General features: G+C 43.9%; 2 protein-coding genes across 3 annotated transcripts; both read left to right on the top strand.

Moving 5' to 3' along the window:
• Positions 1-4,135: 4,135 nt before the first annotated feature.
• LOC146862975 (uncharacterized) lies at positions 4,136-6,363 on the top strand. 2 transcript variants are annotated; one of them, XM_085642342.1, is made up of 2 exons: positions 4,136-4,954; positions 5,071-6,363. In XM_085642342.1, exons 1-2 carry the CDS (start codon positions 4,304-4,306, stop codon positions 5,719-5,721), a joined length of 1,302 nt encoding a protein of 433 aa, XP_085498468.1. In that variant the 5' UTR covers positions 4,136-4,303; the 3' UTR covers positions 5,722-6,363. The 2 variants fall into 2 exon arrangements, with proteins under 2 accessions (XP_085498468.1, XP_085498469.1); XM_085642343.1 differs by having other exon boundaries at positions 4,145-4,954; positions 5,782-6,363.
• A 5,837-nt stretch (positions 6,364-12,200) lies between these two features.
• On the top strand, positions 12,201-20,842 carry LOC146862974 (uncharacterized). Its single transcript, XM_085642341.1, has 2 exons — positions 12,201-12,402; positions 12,665-20,842. The coding sequence occupies exon 2, from the start codon at positions 14,139-14,141 to the stop codon at positions 18,063-18,065; it is 3,927 nt and encodes a 1,308-aa protein (XP_085498467.1). The 5' UTR covers positions 12,201-12,402; positions 12,665-14,138; the 3' UTR covers positions 18,066-20,842.
• The last annotated feature ends 621 nt before the right edge of the window (positions 20,843-21,463 follow it).

The following is a 21,463-nucleotide window of genomic DNA, read 5'->3' as shown; positions in this document are numbered from 1 at the left end:
GACTTCGGTCAACATAACGAAGAAAACATGATCGCAAGGGAAAGCATTAATGTTTTCAGTAAATGCTTAATCACATTCTGCCTTAATTTACAACAGACGACCCTTTCAGCATTTACTGAAGACATCCGGTTTCCAAGAATAATCATCATATATATCAATTATCATCATTCCCTTAACCTCTTTAGCTAGACCCTTCTGGCGAGCAACATCGGCAATAGCTTTCTTATCTGGAATGCATACGGAACAGCACAATGGTCCACATTGAATACACATACAGAAAAGGAACAGAACTGCTATAATAATGCAGAGACCAGTTAAGACCTTCCATCCCCAGGCAGTAACCAACGCCCAAAACCATCCAGAAAAGGACCAAGTGCCGTTTTCTGTGTGGATTTCAGCTGCTATTTTATGCAGCTTGTTAATGGCGTTATAAACGGATGGCGTATGATCAGGAATGAACACACAGCAGCTACTTCCAATAATTTTACAGGCTCCACCTCGATCAGCTAGCATTACATCCAATACCATACGATTCTGCAATGCAACAATCCTAGTTATTTGTAATTCTTCCGTAAGATTCCCAAGAGCGGCAGCAGTCTGATTTGTCACAGCTTCTACCACTCTTGTCAATCTTCGGATCTTCCTACTGTTCAAAGCAGCTCCAACAAAGAAAAACAGTCCTAAGTTAAAATCAATATACTGTTGCAAGCTGGTATCGGTTTGATCCACATCATCAATTGATAGAGTACGTTTGTATCTATTTACAGTCACATTATTCAAAAGTTTCAAATCCTTATGATATGACGCGGGTGCTAGGAATACAGGAGGTAATAGGAATGATACATAGCATACCCCAGACCACCCAGCCGGCAAACGGTAATAACCTTTATTTCCACACACAAAGTAGGTATTATGGGACGCTAGGAAGGTACTGTTGTTCAGCCCGTCAATGTTCAATACAGTTATGCAATCACTGACACCAACAGGGATAAAACCCACACTCTGGACACACAGGTCCGCTTGAGCTTGTGCTACTTGGATTACGAATTTGTCCTTCCCCACAGTGTCTCTTGTGTTCGTGAAGATATAGGGAATGGATTAATTGTCCGGTCGGTACTCTTCCCATTCCCAAATTGTCCCATTCGCTTGTGGATACCCATTCTTGTCTTGATGGCATTCTCTATTAAGTCTAAAAAGCAATCGTCCCACTGTCGGTTTCCGAGTGGCAAACAGCAAAGTGTACCATGCTCTACAAGAGCCATTATGAGAGAAAGGAAGTGGTATGAATGGCGTACCTCCTTTCTTCTGATGGGCTGGCATCATCCCACATATCCAACAGTTCGTAGCGTTCGTAGCAACGTGGGTGTGATGCAGCATCTGAATGAAAGTGTTATTCAAATAGGATTGTCGATGCTTCAACTCTTGATACGGTAATGTATAAAAGTAGTGCTCCTCGGGCACCGGAGTTGTCAACACAAGTGTTTTCCGAGCAGGAGTTACCTCCTCCACAAACCATGTGGTTATCCCAACAATAGCTACTGTTAGCATGAACCCCAACGCACAAAGGATTTTCTTCTTCTCCATGTCAAAAGAAACAATACCCTGATATCTTCCTGAAACTAAAAAGTCTGTCAGAACTCTTCCCCTTGGGCAGCGGTTGATTTCTTCACCAGCGGGCCAAGACGGGTGTCGCTACACTAATGCAGGGCTGATCCCCCCCCCTTGCCTCATCGGCTCTCCGTTTCACTAACCCAAGGGCCGTTCTGACAGTATGTCCCGGTACTGGAAACCTTACTTCCTTGGTCGAAGATGATATCGCCTTCCTCCAGAAGTCGTGTGGTCCGGAAAGAGCTCCTCAGTGTCGTTTGGCTCCGCAGCACGGCCTGTCTCTGCTGCTAGGATTTCTCGTTGATCGGTCAGCACGGCAGACTCCACCAATCCGGGCGGTACCTTTCGACAGTGTAAGGAATGGATCCAATTCTTCCTGTTCGAGACTCGCACTGCCGTCCTTGTTGCAAGGAGAACTTGCTCAGGTCCGACCCATCTCGGCTCCAAACTGTTCGTTCTGTCGAAGACCTTCACCATGACATGATCCCCAGGCCGGAGACCATGTCCTTCGCCGGTAGACCGATCAGGGAGCGCTTCTCGGACCTGTTGATGAATAGAAACCAAGTTATCCGTTAACTGTGCCAGATAATCGCTCATCATTACACAAGGTACATCATACACAGCCTTAGGCCTTGGTGGACCCCAAATGTTCATTGGGCGTCCGAATACTATTTCGTATGGCGTAAGGCCGGTTCGAGAATGTGGCACTGACCTAATTGACAATAACGCCAGCGGCAGGGCGTCTGGCCAAGTCAAAGACGTTGAAGCTTGGATTTTGGCGATCTTAAGCTTCAGTGTACCATTATATTTCTCGACTAGTCCTGCAGACTGGGGGTGGAATACGGCGTGGAACTTCTGGGTGATGCCTAGGCCCTTCAAGACATACTTTATAACATCCGCTACAAAGTGAGGGCCATTATCACTCCACAGAAGTCTACAGACGCCGTATCGAGGGAAAAACTCTTTTAGCAGTAGCTTCGCCGTGGTCATTGCAGTATTGTCTTTCGTAGGGTACGCCTCAACCCATTTACTGAAGGCGCAGACCACTACTAGAACATACTTCAAATTGTTACAGCGCTCAAGCTGGATGTAGTCCATCTGCAGAACCTCAAAGGGTGCAGTGGGCGTCGCAAATCCTCCTGCTGGAGTTCGAGTGCCTTTCCCTGGGTTATACTTCAGGCAGATCATACAGGTCTGCACCACCCTCTTTGCCGTGCTAGCAATCTCTGGATGCTCCCAGACTTGGGTAAGCAATTTCACAATTGCGGAAGCTCCAACATGTGCTAGCCCATGTGCCATCTGAACCATAGGTTGTACAAAAGCCGTGGGTAACTTCCATCTATCCATCTGTTTATTTCTCCAACAACCCTCATCATCCAACTCTCCCTCGCTAGCCCATTTCTCCCGCTCTTTATCAGAAGCGGTCCTTTGCATTTCTCGCACTTCCTCCTTCGCATCACGCCATCTTTCCACCTGTGACTTTACTACATACATGGCAGTAGCGCCGGGCTGCATCGCAGTCTCCCGTGCTACCCGGTCTGCTAACGCATTCCCTTCTCCAACTTTATCAACTACTTTCCTATGGGCGCTACACTTAACGATATAAATTTTCTTTGGGTATGTCAATGCAGTTAAAAGATTATGAACTAACTCTCCATGCATTATCTGTACTCCATGTGACGTTAAAAACCCTCTCTCCTTCCAGAGTAGGCCGAAGTCATGCGCTACTCCGAAGGCATAGCGGCTATCTGTATAAACATTCACACATAATCCTGTACTGAGCTCACATGCTCGTGTTAATGCTATCAGTTCCGCTGCTTGAGCTGATTTCTGTGGTATGCGTGCTGTCTCCACTATCGTGTGTAATGTGGTAATTGCATACGCTGCTGAAGTCGTACCATCTGGTAGCTTCAGGCATGATCCGTCTACCCACAGTTCTCCAACTACATCTGGAAAGGGCGTATCCTGGAGATCAATACGACCCTTTGTTTGTTCCTCAGTCACAAGAATACAATCATGCGCTTTCTGCGCCTCAGGCTGGGTCTCGGGGTATGGCAACAATGTGGCCGGGTTTAACGTTACGCACCTTTTCAGCGTAATATGAGGAGCCAAAAGCGTCAGCTCATATCCCGTTAAACAGGCACTGGTCAAATGCTGCGTCTTTGTTTGATTAAGCAGGGCATCCACAGCATGGGGAACTAACACCAACAATTTATGGGACAACACAATTCCTTCACAGTAGTATAGGTTGTATACTACTCGTCACCATGTATTTTTTGACAGGTGGCCACGCCCCTTTGACCACGCCCCTTTGGTCCGTGTGTCTATATTGGACGCGTTCCAAGTCTGATTTTAATCGGGGTTTTAATCGGTCCTTATAACGTATTGATAAGATTATAGCATTTTATTGTTTTATAGGTCGTTATTTTGTGAATCATGGCTTATAAAATGATACGGCGATGAAATCAAAAATAAAAATAAAAAAATAAAAAAAATAAAAAGCGTATAAAACGATAAGTTAGGATTTGTGAATCAAGGCTTATAAAATGATACGGCGATGAAATCAAAAAGCGTATAAAACGATAAGTTAGGATTTGTGAATCAAGGCTTATAAAATGATACGGCGATGAAATCAAAAAGCGTATAAAACGATAAGTTAGGATTTGTGAATCAAGGCTTATAAAATGATACTGCGATGAAATCAAAAACGTATGAATCGACCACGCATGCAGGAGGGTTGCTAAGAAGTGGGGGTAGTGTGAAATACGAGTCTACAAACATACCGCGGGGCGTGTCTAGTATGTTCACAGAGGATATAAGCCAGCATTCCGAGGACCGTGTGTTAAGAAACCCCCGCTTTTTTCCGACAAAGAAAAGCTCGAGCTTTAAGACAACTTTGAGAATGTCTTGCTCTAGCGTGGAAGCGGGGCCCCTTGGAGAAACTATAACAGCGATGCTGAAGGAAGCGGCAAATGCTGCAGACGACGCTGCAGAACTCGACGATAGTGATAAGGAAAATTGCGCGCCAACAACGCCTGCGGGTACTACGTCGGAGATGTCGTCGGCGATGCTGAATAAAAAGCCCGAGACAGACGTCGAGGCATCGGCTATGCCGAATATAAAGCCCGAGACCGGAGCCTGCGAAGAGGCGGTTGGTGGCGTTGCTAAAATGGCGTGCAATACCTCCGATGCTACAGACGGCGGTGGAAGAGCGGAACCAAGTGAAGATGACGAGGGTATTGACCTGCAAGAGCCTGAACCCGAGGACTCCAGCGACTGTACAGAGATGGATTCCGGAGAAGAATCTGTAAACGAAACAGAAAAGTGCGAAGTTGGAAAACGAAAAGTAAGTACGAACCGCAATTTTTCGGCAAATCCTCTGGGGTGTTTAAGAGTGTGATGATGAGGCGTGTAGTTGTGAGGAAGGCTGAGGTCGAAAAACCCCTTTTTTCTTTTTATCAGCAAAAGAGAGGAGGAGGAGCCCCAGGCGACAAAACCGCTAGCACGACTATGGAAGTCACACAGCCATCGCTACGTTTTTCATGTCTCTGCTGCTCAAGACAGAAAAAACTTGCCGTAACGCATAAAAACTGCAGCTGTAAGCGCTTAGACGCAATTGTACAATTTTGTCGTGGTGAAAGTTGGAGCACGGATCGATATCGCGGACTTTTGACAGCGATAGCCGCGATCATAAAATTGTGCTTAAAGGCGGGGTGGTACGACGAATGCGAAGGTTGTAAAATTGACGACCCGAGTCAGTTGCATCACGACTGTCTCACGACGGGTGATGAATATGAAGACAGTTTGATACGGAAACTATGTTACAAGCTGGACCCCTATAAGATTATGGCGACGTTGGGGGCGGTCTATGGCTTGAAAGAAATGTCAGTACCCGAAGATTGTAGTAAGATGATTGCGAATGTTTTAAAGTATATTAAGAGAGTACAGTCCCCATCAGAGCATGTGAAAAGTATGTATGAAGCGGGTGATGAAGACATACGCTTGATAATGAAACAGCATTTGAGAAGGAAGAATTACCGTAGATATTTTAAGATCAAGTATCTTTACAGGAGTTTAAAACCGAGGAACATGACATTTCTTAATGTAGAGTAAATGAAAACATGATGATCTTCGCGATTGCTACTATTATGTATGTGTGTTTTTCCGTTGCAGGAAAGTGTGTTTCGACACATGGTTGAGATCGGCGTGCGACCGAGCGTTAGATGCCTGGAAGACGCTTTTTATTTTCTGATCAGAGCAAAGATGGCGTACCCCAAACCAGTGTTTCGCCCGACCGCGCTATGTCGTAACAAGCGATGTGAAATCATCGAAGAGCTTGAAAAAGAACTGGGTCAGAAACCTAGAGGCTTTTACGACGTTGAAAAGAGCAAAATCTTCTTGGGCGCTGACGACGTGCTCGAAGATTGCATCGACAATTATATCAGGCGGACATTTTGCACCCTAGGAACTACTCTGAATAAGAAACAGTTTTTCAATTTCATGAATACAATATCTGATTTGTTTTGTCGAGCCTTCTTGAAGGGGCGTGGGGAGGATGTAAGAAGACTGGTACCGTTCATAGCTAGCAAAATCCAAATATTGATTCTACGTCACGAGTTTTTGAGAGCATTGTGTTAAATATCTATGTTTTTATCGTTATTATCGTTTATAGCGCTGTACATTCCTATATTACCAGTTTAAATCATACACTGTTTAATTCGTGTGTTATTAAATAATCTACTATTGTAAAATAAACCGGCTTCTAGTTCTGATTATTTGATAAAGAAAAATAATAAAACAAAAGTGAATTAATAGAATAGGGGGGCGGGAGTAGGGGTTGCGGTATTTTAGTTCAAGAAGCGCTACGATGCAGAAGCTTTTCAAAAGAGTTTATTACAACCCCTCGAAAGTTGGTAGTTTTGGCGGTGTAGAAGCCTTGTACAAGGAGAGCAAAATCCACAACGACGGTGTTAAAAGAACACAGGTACGCGACTGGTTATCGGGCGAAGATGCCTACACGCTACATAAGGGGTCGAGAAAGCGCTTTCAAAGACGGCGTGTGATAGTCAGCGGCTTAAATCATCAATGGCAAGCGGACCTTCTAGACGTCCGTGAACATGCCGCGGTTAATGATGGTGTAAAATTTATATTAACGGTGATAGACGTACTGTCAAAGTATGCATTCGCCGTTGGCCTGAAGGAAAAATCGGGGAGCTCGGTCACAAAAGCCTTTGATTACATTTTCAGCAGCGGGAGAATTCCTAAAAAGTTACAAACAGATAGAGGAAAAGAGTTTGAAAACAAGACGCTAAAAGCTCTGCTGAACAAGTATGGTGTAAAACATTTTGTTACAAACAACGAAGTGAAGGCGGCGATTGTAGAAAGATTCAACAGAACTCTCAAGGCACGAATTTGGCGGTATTTTACAGCGTACAACACATTTCGTTATATAGATCGTTTACAAGATTTTATTGAAAGTTACAATCATAGCTATCATAGAACCATTAAGACGTCCCCTGTAGAAGTATCCCCGCAAAATGAGTTGAAAATTTGGAGAACTGTGTACGGGTCCGTGTTCACCAACAACCCTGTTTCAAAAAACACTCTCAAAAAAGGTGATCATGTTAGGGTATCTAGATGCAAGGGGGTATTTCAAAAGGGGTATGAGCAGACTTTTACAGATGAGATCTTTGTGATAGACAAGATTTCCAAGCATTCAGGCGTTACAGTTTTTAACTTAAAAGACTATGCTGGGGAGGAGGTCGAAGGGTGTTTTTACAAAGAAGAGCTGCAAAAAATAAAACAGGATCAAGATCGTGTGTACCGTATTGAGAACGTTTTGGCAAAGAAGGGGCACGGGGCACAAAGACAGTGCCTAGTTAAATGGCGGGGGTGGCCTGATAAATTTAATAGTTGGGTCTCTGAGAGTGAATTAAAGGATATACAAAGTCTACAACAGCGGATATAGGCATTTAGGTACCGCGGAAGCGCCATGGAGGTCGGACCTTTTTATCTGACGCTCCCGAGTAACGCGTCTTTGGACACTTTCCCTAATAACAAAATTTCAAATTTTACGGTGAAACTAGCAAAACCTATTCATCTACAAGGAGATTGGGAGGTGGCCCTAACAGAAATTCAGTACCCGCACACGTGGGACACTTTTGAAACAGAGGATGTTAGATTTACGGTGGTACGCAAGAAGGAAAGCGCCCACGAACTTTCTTTCCCGCCGGGGCACTATGACAACATACGAGACATTGTAGAAGTAATGAATAAATCCATTGGTAACATATCGGAACTTGTTGACCTTAGATTAACGTATGAACCACGACTTCGAAAAGTGCAGTTGAGGAATGCTCAAGACTACGGTATTTTGGTGCGTGAAAAACTGGGGAGAGTGTTGGGGCTGACGCCTAACGTTCACCACTCTTCATCAGCGGGGAAAGCCTACACGGATGTACACGGCGGATTTTATATGATGTTTGTATACTGCGACGTGATAGAGCATCAGAGAGTGGGGGATAGCTACGTGCCTCTCCTCCGGTGCGTGGAAATCACAGGCAAGAATAATAGCATGATAAACATCATTTACACCAAAAGAGATTATGTACCGATCAGCAAAAAACATTTTCACACAATAACTTTGGAACTGAAGGACGATTTGAACACTAATATAAGATTTAAAGTGGGTAAAGTCATAGCGAAGCTTCATTTCAGGCCGCGACGTGGTGAAGTGTACTAGAATAATGATTTTACCTGAAAATTACGGCGACGCGTCGCTCTATAGGGATTACTATAGAGCACAAGCCGGCTCAGGCCTCCCGGGGTTCCACGGGGCACCTATTATGTACGGGGCGGGTGTTGGCGGTATATTCAGAAGCCTTTTCAGAAAAGCAGTACCGCTTTTAAGAAGAGGGTTCCAGTTGGTAAAACCGCACGTGAAAACCGCTGCAGCAAATATTGCCCGAGACGTCGCAGGGCACGTTTCGGGGGCGGTGATGAAAAAGTTTACCAAAACGGGTCAAGAAGGCTCAGGTTTAATCTATCTCGAAAGAGGAAGGAAGAGAAAAAGGGGTGTATCACTAAGGGGGCCGCCCGCGTTCCTTCAAAGCGTTGTGAAGCGCCGGCGACCGGCTCAAAAGAGTTCGCTTAAGACCCGGAGAAGACACGGAAAAAAACGAGTCTCTAAGGGCAACATATTTTAAATCGGACCATGGCCTCCGTCCCTTGCGGTTCCCAGGAATGCACAAAGTCAGAGTTGGACCTATTCCAAGTACCACCAACGCAAACCAGCATTGAAAGTTCTCTATATGTCGAAGTACCGCCACTTTCAGCCCTGTCAGACACAGCCCCCTTAGAGTTCTTCATAGCTCGGTCGGATGACTACCTGGACCTTTCAGCTACCCTGATTTATCTGTCGTGCAAAATTACTAACGCAGACGGATCCGATTTGGACGCCGCAGCCCGAGTGGCGTTTTCTCCATACCCCATAGCCTCACTTTTTAACCAACTGGATGTGAGCCTCGGCGACCGGCTCATCAGCCAGTCAAACAACACGTATCCATACAGGGCTTATCTCGAAACGGTACTTAATTATGGGGACCCCACTTTAAAACGCCAACTTTCTGCAGGTCTCTTCTACAGAGACACCGCTGGAGAGCACGAGGACACGACTTTAACCGGTGCTAACGCGGGATTTAAGAGCAGAGCTAGCTTTACAGCCCGAAGTCGTAAAGTGGAACTGATTGGGCAATTACACTGCGATTTATTTTTCCAAGACAAATTAATGCTTAACGGTCTAGATGTGAAGATTAAACTGATTCGAAATAAAGACACTTTTTGCTTAATGAGCGGCGACGCAGAAAATTACAAAGTGCATATCTTAGCGGCGTCACTATTTGTGAAACGTGTCAAAGTGAGCCCGGTGGTGCGTTTAGCTCACGCCGAGACTCTGTTAACCAAGTACCCCATCGAAAGAGTGGAGCTCAAAGTGTTCAGCATCCCAGCCGGTGCGCTACTATCGAATACTGAGAATATTTTTTTCGGATTTTTGCCAAGAACTGTAATAGTAGCGCTGGTCGATAACGCAGCATTTAGCGGTGAATATGGCAGAAACCCCTTTAATTTCAAGCATTATAATATATCTCACAGCAGCCTCTCCGTAGACGGCCAAGCTATACCGGCAAAACCATACACGCCGTCATTTGGAACTGGGGGTGTGGCTAGAGAATATTTGGGTGTGCTGCAAGTTGCTGGGAAGTACGCATCAGACCGACCCTTCTTTGTGGATCGTGTAGAGTATTCGAAAGGCTATTCTATGCTGGCTTTCGATCTATGCCCTGACAACGACGTGGGTGGCGGCCATTTTTCGATACAAAAATCAGGCAATGTACGTCTGGAGCTCCGTTTTAGCGCCGCTCTACCGTCTACTATAAACCTTCTGATTTACGCTGTCTTTCAGAATGTTATACAGATTAACCATAGGCGAGAGGTGCTAATCGACTATATGTGATGAATACGTGGCAACTGGAACGTTTTCTCGCCAAAGACGAGACGGCAAAACATTCATTTTTAGGTGTATTCGCAGCTGACACTCTACCAATGTATCTGGGTAATCGCCAGCGACCGCTTCATTTAATAGTTAATACAGACGGTAAAGATCAAAGGGGTCGACACTGGTTAGCAATATTTCTAACGGAAAAGGACTCTGAGTTTTTTGACTCCTATGGCGTGCCACCAAACAGTTATCTGTACCCCAATACCATATGGCAATTTTTAAAAAGAAACACTTCAGGCCTAATAACATTTCATGAAAACCAGATTCAGGATGATGTATCATTTACCTGCGGGGCACATTGTTTGTTTTATTTATTTCATAGATGCCGTGGTGTAGACTTTGAAAGCATTTTAAAAATGTATTCAGCTGATTTGAAGGCAAATGATGCTCTAGTAACAAGGTTTGTGTTGAGGCAATTACGCAGATTGAAAAGAGGCCGTGTAAATAACAGACCGATGCAAAATTGTATTTCATTCACTGATAATATGCATGTTTACAGTGTTTATGATAACTAGCAGACATCCACAAGGTCTATTTTACGCTCTCATTGGACTTTTAAAATCATATTTGTACCGAACATTTTTACTCTGTGATATAAAATGTATCTAAATAAATTGCATGAAAAAAGCCCTTAACTTTACGTGTCGGTCTGACTTTTTTCAGCACCTAGCTGCCACGTTAATGCACAGCTGTTATATTCATCCTGAAATGCTTAGACAGGCTATTGTACGCATATGGTGCCTAGTGTCCGGTCGAGGTTTGCAAAAAAAAATGAATGAATAAAAAAAAAGGGGGCCTAACTTTACGTGGCGGTCTGACTTTTTTTCAGCACCTAGCTGCCACGTTAATGCACAGCTGTTATATTCATCCTGAAATGCTTAGACAGGTTATTGTACGCATATGGTGCCTAGTGTCCGGTCGAGGTTTGCAAAAAATATGAATAAAAAAAAAAGGGGGGCCTAACTTTACTTGGCAGTCTGACTTTTTTTCAGCAACTAGCTGCCACGTTAACGCGCAGCTGTTTATATTCAACCTGAAATGCTTAGTGGATTGTACCGTTGTGAATTGTGGCGGGAAACTGTCGGGTTTTGGGTATAAAACGTGAGGTCTGCAAGAACATTCAGGCTGGAGCTCTCAGGAAAGCTACGACGCTCCAACCAACGGCGCTGGTGACACCTTCATTCTCCCACCACATCGGTCGCTTGAAAAGCTGAAGCCCCTGAAAGATTTCACCACCTGATGACTGAGCACCGTTTCCATTTATGAACATGTCTGAGGACCAAGAATTGTTGGTAAGAAGATTGTTTTATGTTTTTTATATAATCCTCTAGCTCTTTTTGAAGTTGCGCTTCTATTAGCGTCATCTCTCAAAGGTTAAATGCTTTTTTATCAGGGATGTAAGCTTTTTTTCCGGCTCAGACTGTCACACTAAGACGAATTAGACCGAAGTCCCGGGCAATGTTCTAACATGTGGTTCTAATTAAGTCTTTCGCTCCTCTGTCAAAAGGTTTTAAGCAATAGATAAAATTAGGTGAAACTCGGGGTGTTTTGAATTAACTGTAACTGCTAGTCAGGAACCGTGAAAGATGCATAAAAAAAAGCGTGTGTGTGTGTGTGTGTGTTTGCGTTTTGTTTTTTTTTTGTTTTGCCGGACCCCGTCTGAAATGCTCTAGCATGTGGTTCTAATTAAGTCTTTCGCTCCTCTGTCAAAAGGTTTTTAGTAATGTTACAACAGCTGGCATTTTAAGCAATAGGAAATATGACATGACTCTCGGTGTGTTTAGATTTTGCACATGCTCTTACCTCAAAGACTATCTGCTCATTGATCCGTGTTTTTAAGTCAAGGACTAGTCCGCCTCCTTGCTTTACAGATCATGATTTAATAGCGCCCGAGGTCTTAAATAATGTCACTATATAGCCTGGGGCCAGCGAGCCGGGGTTGAGCTGCGGCTTGAAAAGCAAATAATTTGACAACTAAGGTCTGGGTCTATTTCTGCGGTCGTGTGTGTGTGTGTGTGTGTGTGTGTGTGCTTTTGTTTGCATGAGCTTGTAAATACGTATAGCGGTGCTTTCAAGTAATTTAATTTAAACCGATATAGGAAATGTGTTACAGCTGTTTGCATTTTTGTCTTCGCAGGAAGTGGCCGAGGCGGCAGACGCACTTTTATTCGACACTGCGCTTGAAGGCCCTAATCCTATCGCAGCCAGTCAAATTTGCGGCTTCAGCGCGCATGCTGGTAAGAATTAATTCTCTTTTCTACTGGTAGTATGTTCTATCATAGACCATGCTGATGTGCGCGTGCTTGTGCGTGTGTGTGTGAGTGTGTGTGTGTGTGTGTGTGTGTGTGTGTGTTTGTGTGTGTGTGTTTGTGTGTGTGTGTGCTGCCACCAGCGAGCTTGCGCTGCCACTCTCAGTCTAGTTGTAGCACTGATGACTATTGAGGACTCTTCCGACTGTTCATTGCTTGAATTAAAATTGTGTTTTTTGCTCTTACTTAGATAAAACTGATGATGCAATCTCCATCCAACACGTGCAGCAATCAAATACACAACAACCGGTTGTACAAAGGAGTTCAAGGTTGCCGCCTGACGATCTGAAAAGCAAAGGTCAGAAGCGTAAAGAAGCGAGGCGGCGAGGGCCACCACAAACATTGCAGGGTGGTTTTGGGGGGAGTACTGTTGGGGGGCCTGCATTGCATGAGTTTCCACCGGTGTCTGTAAATGGTGGCGGTTTGAGAAAGAGACACTCTGGCTGTAAAGAAAAGGGTGATCAAAAGCGCAATAGGAAAGCGAATGCTAATGATAACAATTCTGCTACTCTACAGACCTTCCAGGTTTCGAATTCAAACACGCCTACCCCTGGTTGCGTTCTCCCCAGCCGAAATTCAGAACAGATTCTAGGTGTCACAACGCACCCTTGCAGCGATACTCCGGTATTAGTGCACCCCCCACCTACTCCTACCCCCAAGTCTCACTCTCAACCATCAAAGAACTTGCATGCGCAACCAGCAAACGCCATTATTCCCCCCGATGAACAAGAAATAATTTCGCTGCTTGACGATGATGACTGTTGGGGGGAAAACGCGAATGTACCCGTTCAACAAAACAGATCAAAAGCAGGACCAGCTGTACACAGCGAATGCTCCAAGAACCCACGCTCACAAGGGGGGTGTCACACAGATGTTACAATAGGAGGAGGACCAGCCATCACCATCCCCCCAGTAAGGGTCGCACCAGGTGCTATTCACCATAATTTAAAGACTGAAATTGCCCACAGTGCTGCAGCAAACGGGGCGTCCGCCGCGGCGCTACAAGCTCCTAGACATAACCCCACACCACCCCTAAACATTACCGCAGCAACATCAGCATTCCACGATATTTTACCTTTAATAACAAACCTTAGGGGAAGCACTCTGAACACAGCACCTCTCTGCGAAGCTATTATTTTTGCTTTAAGTAATCGTGATACAGTAGCTCAGATACAAGCCATTGAACGCATCAAAGCAGGCATCGTACTTATACAGCAAAATTTAGAGAAATCACTTTCAGCTGCTTTAGTAACTGCTCAAAATCAGCTAGAGTCCTCTGTCTCCTCACGCGCCATAGATGACGTCCTAAGTGTCAAAAAATCACTTAACGTTGAGATAAAGACACCACTTGACCCCCGCAGTGGGGCTGCTGCTGCTGCTGTTAAAGCTTCACTCCCCAGCGACGCGGCTGTACTTCAGGCAATTTACGCCATTTTTCCCCTAATAAATACCCTAGAAGGATTAGGCTTGAACTCTGCACCCGTCAGTTCATCCGTTTTTAATGTTCTACGTGTACAGGAAGCTTCCGGACATATCGGCGGCATAACAGATGTCAAACTAGCAGTAGAGGACGTGATCCAAAATACTCAGACTTCACTCGCATCTATTTTAGCAGATGCCCAAGCCAACCTTGATTCCTTGAGTCTCGACTCGGGAAACTGATAATGACCCCCAAAGAGCATAGGTCGCCGAGAAGGTCTGAAACTACAGTCGCCAAACGTAAAGAGAAATGGTTAGCCGCTAAAGTAGTCAGAAATCGGTTAGCCAAAAACCTAAAAAGAGCCAAAAACCATTTGAGAAATATACGCCGTAATATTCAAAGCAACAATGGGTATTTACCACCGAGCCCCACGCAGTTAGAGCAAACACCTCAGAGAACAGCTGTCGCTTGCGATAATTCTAGCATCAGTAACAACCCTGCGCCGGTGTTTTTAGAAAGCGTGCGACAATATCAAAGAGTTATCAAAACATTTAGAGCTATAGAATTTTATGAAGAATTTCGTTTTGTCAATCTTCATCTCATAGATTCTATTAGACTGGCCCTAGAAGCGGTTATTAACTCTATCCAACTGCTGCTGGACCAAATGGCCCCAGACATAGGCCCCAACGATTATGTACAAATTCGCCTGAGCGGCGGTGGTCTGGCTAACTCTTTTTACACTCGCAGGCTACCGCATCACGACCTAGATGCCTCAGATTTCTTAAACAAAATTGTTGACATGATGAATAGCAATGCAGAGATTCTGGGGTCACAAAGTTTAACACTTGTTGTGACTGTGATAAAAAGTAGGGGCGGCGGTGCCAGACGGGCTCTAAATTCTGTATTGTTTACTAAGATCATTCAAAAGAAACGTCGATGGTTGATTGATTTGAACAACACAGCTGGAAATTTGTGCCTGGCGGGGTGTTTGGCAGGGTTATTGGCTCACGGTCAATCTACGGATAGAACGTTGACAGAGCAGGCACAGTTAATGCACGATGCCCTAAACATCCCCCCAGATACGGATGTCTCTTTGCAAGACATAGAAGCATTTGAAAATTACTTGGGTGTGACGATTAAAGTATTATATCACGAAGGCGGCTGGCGTTATTTCACCAGCGGTACCGCCAACAAATCTAAAATTCTGTTTGTTCTTTTACATGAAAGCCATTTTTACGGTGTGAAAGATATAAAAAAATTCCTCGGCGCTAGGTATTACTGCGAATATTGCCATTCGGCCTATACCCACAAATACAATCACTCGTGCGCAGACTTCTGCAAAGCGTGCGTTACGAACGATTGCCATGACATTGCCAACGATCTCCAAAGGTGTCCGCGGTGTCGACTGTTTTGTCGTTCTTCGGAGTGTTTAGAGCGTCATCGTGCTTTAGCCGTGGCGGGGGAGGTGAGCTGTCTCAGCAAAAAGTTGTGTGATTCGTGCGGTCTCTACGGCCCCGAAAGTCATGAATGCGAAGGCCTTGAATGCGGTGTCTGTAAAGCCCGGGTGTTTTCATTTGATTCACATCTCTGCTTTATGAGCAGACTCAAACCGCCGACCAAAACAAATGATTATATATTCTACGATATGGAGTGCCGTCAGGAAAATATCATTCACGAGCCAAATTATATTTTTGCCAGACATATTAATGGTGAGCCTACTTGGGAGTTTTCAGGTCCTACATGCGTCAATGATTTTATCAACACATTCATTACACCCCGATTTCAAAACTATAGTTTTCTCGCACATTTCTCTAAAGGATATGACTGTTATTTTGTAGTGAAAGCTCTAGTGCTTGAAAAGGTGGCAATGTCACTGATCACTCAGGGAGGAAAGCTCATGTGCGTTACAACCAAAGTACTCAATATCAGGTTTATAGACTCTATAAACTTTTTGCCCATGAAACTCAGTAAACTTCCACAGGCAATGGGTTTCCAAGAGTCTAAAGGGTATTTCCCGCATTACTTTAACACTTTGCAGAACCAAAAATACGTTGGTGCTATGCCCTCAGCAGAATTTTACGGTGTAAACTATATGTCACCCTCTGAGAAAACAGAATTTGTGTCCTGGTATGAATCGAACAAAGATCGGGAGTTTGATTTCCAGAAGGAGCTGTCTCATTACTGCCAACAAGATGTGAACATTTTAAGAGAGGCGTGTATCCGCTTTAGAGAAGGCGTCATTGCCATGTCTAGCAAGCAAATCTTGGTGAACCCGGGTCAGGCCAATGAGTATGCCTATGTTGACTTCATCGACCCCTTTCAGTACATCACTTTAGCTTCAGTCTGCTTGGCGATGTTCAGATTTTGTTTTTTAAAACCTTACACATTAGCGTTGCTACCTCGTGATAATTATCACAGACAGCAAAAGAGATTCTCAACACCCGCTATTCAATGGTTGATGTATTTGGAATACAGTGAAAAAATCACCATCCGTCACGCTTTGAGGGGCGGGGAGCTTAAAATTGGGTCCTATTTTTTAGATGGTTATGCCAATATTGACGGGGTCCCTACTGCCTTTGAATTTAATGGTTGCTTTTTTCACGGCTGTCCAATTTGTTACGCCGGAAACGATTTTAACAAGATGACCGGTTGTACATATGGTCAGTTGCTTAACCGCACAACTATTAAACAGGAGTTTTTAAAAAGACGCGGCTTCAACGTCAGAAGTATTTGGGAACACGCGTGGCGTGAGCAGTTAACATGTAATCTAGATCTGCAGACTTTTATCAAGGATCGTGACTTACCCGAGCCCTTGAAACCGCGTGATTCTCTCTACGGAGGACGAACCAACGCCGTTACTCTTTATCGAAAGGCCTCTGGTGATGAAAAGATTTTTTACTATGATTTTACCAGCTTATACCCCTTTGTTAACAAGACAAAAGTCTACCCTGTGGGACATCCTAAGATCCTTTATAAAGATTTTGGAGCCCCTCAAATGTATTTCGGTCTAATCAGATGTAGAATTCGTCCGCCTAGAGGACTTTTTTTCCCGGTGCTTCCTTACAGATTCGAGGGAAAACTATTATTTACCCTGTGCCGCTCCTGCACAGAAGCCAGACAGACCTTCCGGTGTGATCACTCTGATGACGAACGTGCTCTGACCGGCACCTGGTGCACTGTAGAAGTGAATGTAGCTCTGAAAAAAGGCTATGTGATAGATCGCATTTATGAGATATGGCATTTTGAAAATGTTTCTAGTGATCTGTTTACCGACTACATCAACTTGCACCTTAGAGACAAGCAAGAAGCTTCGGGTTACCCCCAGTGGTGTAGTGATAATGCCGAGAAACAGAAGTACCGGAGGGAATATTTTCAGAAAGAGGGTATTCGATTGCGCTCTAATAAAATCCATGTGAACCCCACTAAAAGACAGATTGCTAAACTGTTTCTCAACTCTCTATGGGGAAAACTGGGGCAGAGAGAAGACCGCTCAGAAACTACTCTAGTGACAGAGCCGGATGAATTTGATCAGTACTTTTTTACTTCCTACTGCGAGGTGTCATCTTGCGAGTTCATAGATGATGATACCGCTTGTGTGTGTTGGCGGTATACCAAAGAACATTACCCGCCTTCATGCAACGCTAACATATTTATTGCCAGTTTCACCACCGCTTATGCTAGATTGGAGTTGTACAAGCTCCTGGAGTTGCTTCAAGACCGCTGTCTTTACCACGACACAGACTCTGTGATTTTTGTGAGCAAAAAGGGCGATGTTAACCCTCCGGTGGGTGACTATCTGGGGGAACTCACTAGCGAAACACCTCCCGATGAACACATCACAGAGTTTGTTTCAGCCGGCCCCAAAACCTACGGTTACCGCTTATCAGGCGGTAAAATCTGCTTGAAGGTGAAGGGGATCACCCTCAATGTTCAGAACCGCGAAAAAGTAAATTTTCAAAACTTAAAAGAGCTGGTCACTCAATATGCCAAGCACGCCGAAAGAGGTGAATGTGTTCCAGAAGATGAAAGCTTAGTAGTGCAGCACCCCTGCATTGTGAGAATTAAAAAACGTTGGGATATTGAGACACGCCCGCTTCGCAAAACGTTGAGGGTTGTATATGATAAGCGCGTTCTTAAAGAGGACTATAAAACCCTGCCCTACGGCTTTTAAGAGTTATGCAGCCTCTGTGTAAACACGGGGCTAGCGAGAAAAAGGACTTTCCGCTTTTGGTGTGTATAGTTTATTAGAGGTTGTTTAAAGTATGGATATTAGATTGCAACATCCGTTCTCATGCATCCTCGCAGGTCCTTCCAATTCTGGTAAAAGTTACTTTGTAAAAAAACTTTTGGAAAATGCGCATCAAATGCTGACCCAGCCACCCACCAACGTAGTGTGGGCCTATTCCTGTTGGCAGCGGCTCTATCAAGAACTCGCGCTAAAGCTTCCACACCTCAAATTTGTCGAGGGGCTCCCCGCCGCCTTAAATGATGACATTTTATTTCCACCCTCTAGTGTTAATATGTTAATTGTAGATGATCTAATGGCCTCTGCTTGTGACAGCGGTGAAATTGAAAAAGCTTTTACTCAGTATGTTCACCATCGTAATCTTAGCATTTTATACATTGTGCAAAACGTCTTCTGCCAAGGTAAGAGCTCACGAACCATCGCTCTGAACACCAAGTACATGGTGCTTTTCAAAAACCCCCGAGACAAGCTTCAAATAACGACTCTAGCCAGACAGATGTACCCGGGTCGCTCTAGTTTCTTTCTAGAAGCCTTTGAGGACGCCACTCAGAGCCCCTATGGGTATCTTTTTGTAGATTTAAACGCCGGCACGCCGGAGGATTACAGATTAAGGACCGGGCTTTTCCCACCGGATCTTCCTGTTGCTTATACTCTAAAAAAGTCCTACCCGGCTATAAAAAGAAGATAAATAAAAAGCAGCGCTCCAGTTTAGAGCTCCAACACACTCATGACCATGTCCAGCCGGATAGCGCGCAATCTAGCTCTTTTAAGACTGTTGGTTTCATCATCCCCACAACAAAGGAAAGCTCTTCTATGCTCCGCGTCTGACGATTTAGTAGCAGCGATATCGGAGATAGCCCTAAATACCTTGAAGGGCAATGTCCCTTTGAGTCCTCAACAGATCCGAGTGCTTAAAAAGAAAAGTAATCTTGTTAAAAAACTGAGCAATAAGAGGATCTCTATTAAAACAAAAAAAAGTCTTGTCAAGCAGTCTGGGGGCTTCATAGGATCGCTGCTAGGCATTGCTATCCCGCTTCTCTCGGGCCTGCTGCGCCGCCGGTGATGGCTCACATTGAAAAAATGTATCTCGTTCCTAAACATCAGCTAGACAGAATGCGGAGTCCCCCAAGCGCCGATACCGACATTAGAAAATCAGCCACGGATCTGTTGGACGCTGAGATGCGCGAAATTCTTCATCGTAGTGATTTACCGGTGCACGAGAAAGCTAAGCTTTATACCGCTATCCTTCAAAAGTATCTGAACTTTGTCCATCATGGTAAAATGGAAAAAGAGGGCCTGACTTTATTCATGCCTGAAAGTCAAGAGCCACCCGTTTCACCGGTCAGAGAGCCAGAATCACACGCCTTTAATCTAGTTAATGAAATCCTTGACAACGTTAACCCCCGGCACAAAAAGAAAGCAGAATTACTTCTTAATAAAATTCATCAAAATAAAGACATCGCTTTCTGGAATGATAAGGGGGAACTTCTTTATAAAGGTAATGTTATACGTGGTTCAAACCTGCATGATTTGATCAGAGGCGCCACCCAAACACACTCTTTTGCAAATAATAAAGCGCCTGTCGGTTGGGATGCCTTCATGCAGAGCCTAGCAGAACTGAACATTCCGACATCGGTGCTAGGAAATGGTGGTCATCGTATCCACTTAGAAGATTTAAAGAACAACGCCGTTGCACCATTTGTTATCCCTTCTCCCCCCGCATCACCATTTTCACTGACCCCTCGAAGAGCACCGACGCTTGCCCTCCGTGATACCGCTGACAATGCTCACGAACCCGTAACAACACACGGCCAAGCACTCCCGCCAAAAAAAAGAAAACACTTCGCGAGATTGCCATGGTTGTCTGTTTAGCACCCGTGACTTATAATAGAGACCTATGCTTTTTACTGGGTAACTAAATATTTTTTTATGTAAATACCTCATCTGTATCACAACATATAGTTTTTGTATAATTTTATGCCCGGTGGCCATACTGCGTATTACTGGTTGATGTTAATACGCTATGGTTTCTTGATTTTTATGTACATCATTTTGTTTTCAGTGTTGATACTGTGATTTATATGCCAAGGTGCATAATGTATTTGCTAACTACGGCTACCTCATTATTCAACTATAAGCTTAAATATGTGAATTCTATATTTATATATGTATTATCGCTATCCGTGATTATTATAAGTTAACAACGATAAGCTGTGATTCCTCTTTTAAAAAATTTATGTAACTTCCGCATATTTGATGTCTGCTGTTGATACTGTGATTCATATGTCTTGGTTTATAATGTATTTGAGAACTACCGCTACCTCACTATTCAACTATAAGCTTGACTATGTGTTTTCTATACTTTACAAATGTTTTATAGCTATCTGTGATTATTACCGGGTACCAAAAATATGCTGTGATTCCTTTTTTAATGTAACTTCCGCAGATTTTATGTGTGCTGTTGATACTGTGATTTATATGCAATGGTGCATATTATATTTGATAACTACCTCTACCTCATTATTCAACTATAAGCTTGATTTTCTTTTTTTTTTCTATTGTCACTAAATGCTGTCAGTATATGTAATTCCATATAATGAAACTGTAATTACATAAAATGTGATTTTCTGTTATGTAAAAAATGGTTTCAATTAAATTGTAAATATTGACCCAAAATAAAACTTCTCCGAGCTTTCATTTTACATTTAATAAAAGCAATTTGTTCTAAAACGCGTTATTATTCTTTTCAATAATGTGATGATGGGAAATGTATAAAATATCATTTTAATTCGTAGCTGCACCCCATATATCCGATTACTGAGCCCCCATAAACACGCCTAAAGCAAGACATGCCCGGGCATGCCTGGTCGATTTATACGTACTGAGTCCCCCATAAACATGCCTAAAGCAAGACATGCCCGGGCATGCCTGGTTGTTTTACACGCTTTATGATTTCATCGCCGTATCATTTTATAAGCCTTGATTCACAAATCCTAACTTATCGTTTTATACGCTTTTTGATTTCATCGCCGTATCATTTTATAAGCCATGATTCACAAAATAACGACCTATAAAACAATAAAATGCTATAATCTTATCAATACGTTATAAGGACCGATTAAAACCCCGATTAAAATCAGACTTGGAACACGTCCAATATAGACACACGGACCAAAGGGGCGTGGTCAAAGGGGCGTGGCCACCTGTCAAAAAATACATGGTGACGAGTAGTATACAACCTATACTACTCTTCACTTTGGCGTATTGACACAGCTGTCGCCGCTACCGAGCGAAAACACCCTGGTAATGCTCGGGCGACAGGA

Source organism: Triturus cristatus, chromosome 2_2 (assembly GCF_964204655.1).
Source record: "Triturus cristatus chromosome 2_2, aTriCri1.1, whole genome shotgun sequence".
Taxonomy (NCBI): domain Eukaryota; kingdom Metazoa; phylum Chordata; class Amphibia; order Caudata; family Salamandridae; genus Triturus; species Triturus cristatus.
This window is presented reverse-complemented; position numbering and strand designations above follow the sequence as displayed.

What these genes read in the sequence shown, in the direction of transcription:
- LOC146862975 (XM_085642342.1), top strand. Translation starts at nt 4,304, where the DNA reads ATGAAATCAAAAACGTATGAATCGACCACGCATGCAGGAGGGTTGCTA. An exon ending in GCGAAGTTGGAAAACGAAAA is followed by an intron (nt 4,955 to 5,070) that starts GTAAGTACGAAC and finishes TCTTTTTATCAG; the next exon opens with CAAAAGAGAGGAGGAGGAGC.
- LOC146862974 (XM_085642341.1), top strand. Translation starts at nt 14,139, where the DNA reads ATGACCCCCAAAGAGCATAGGTCGCCGAGAAGGTCTGAAACTACAGTC.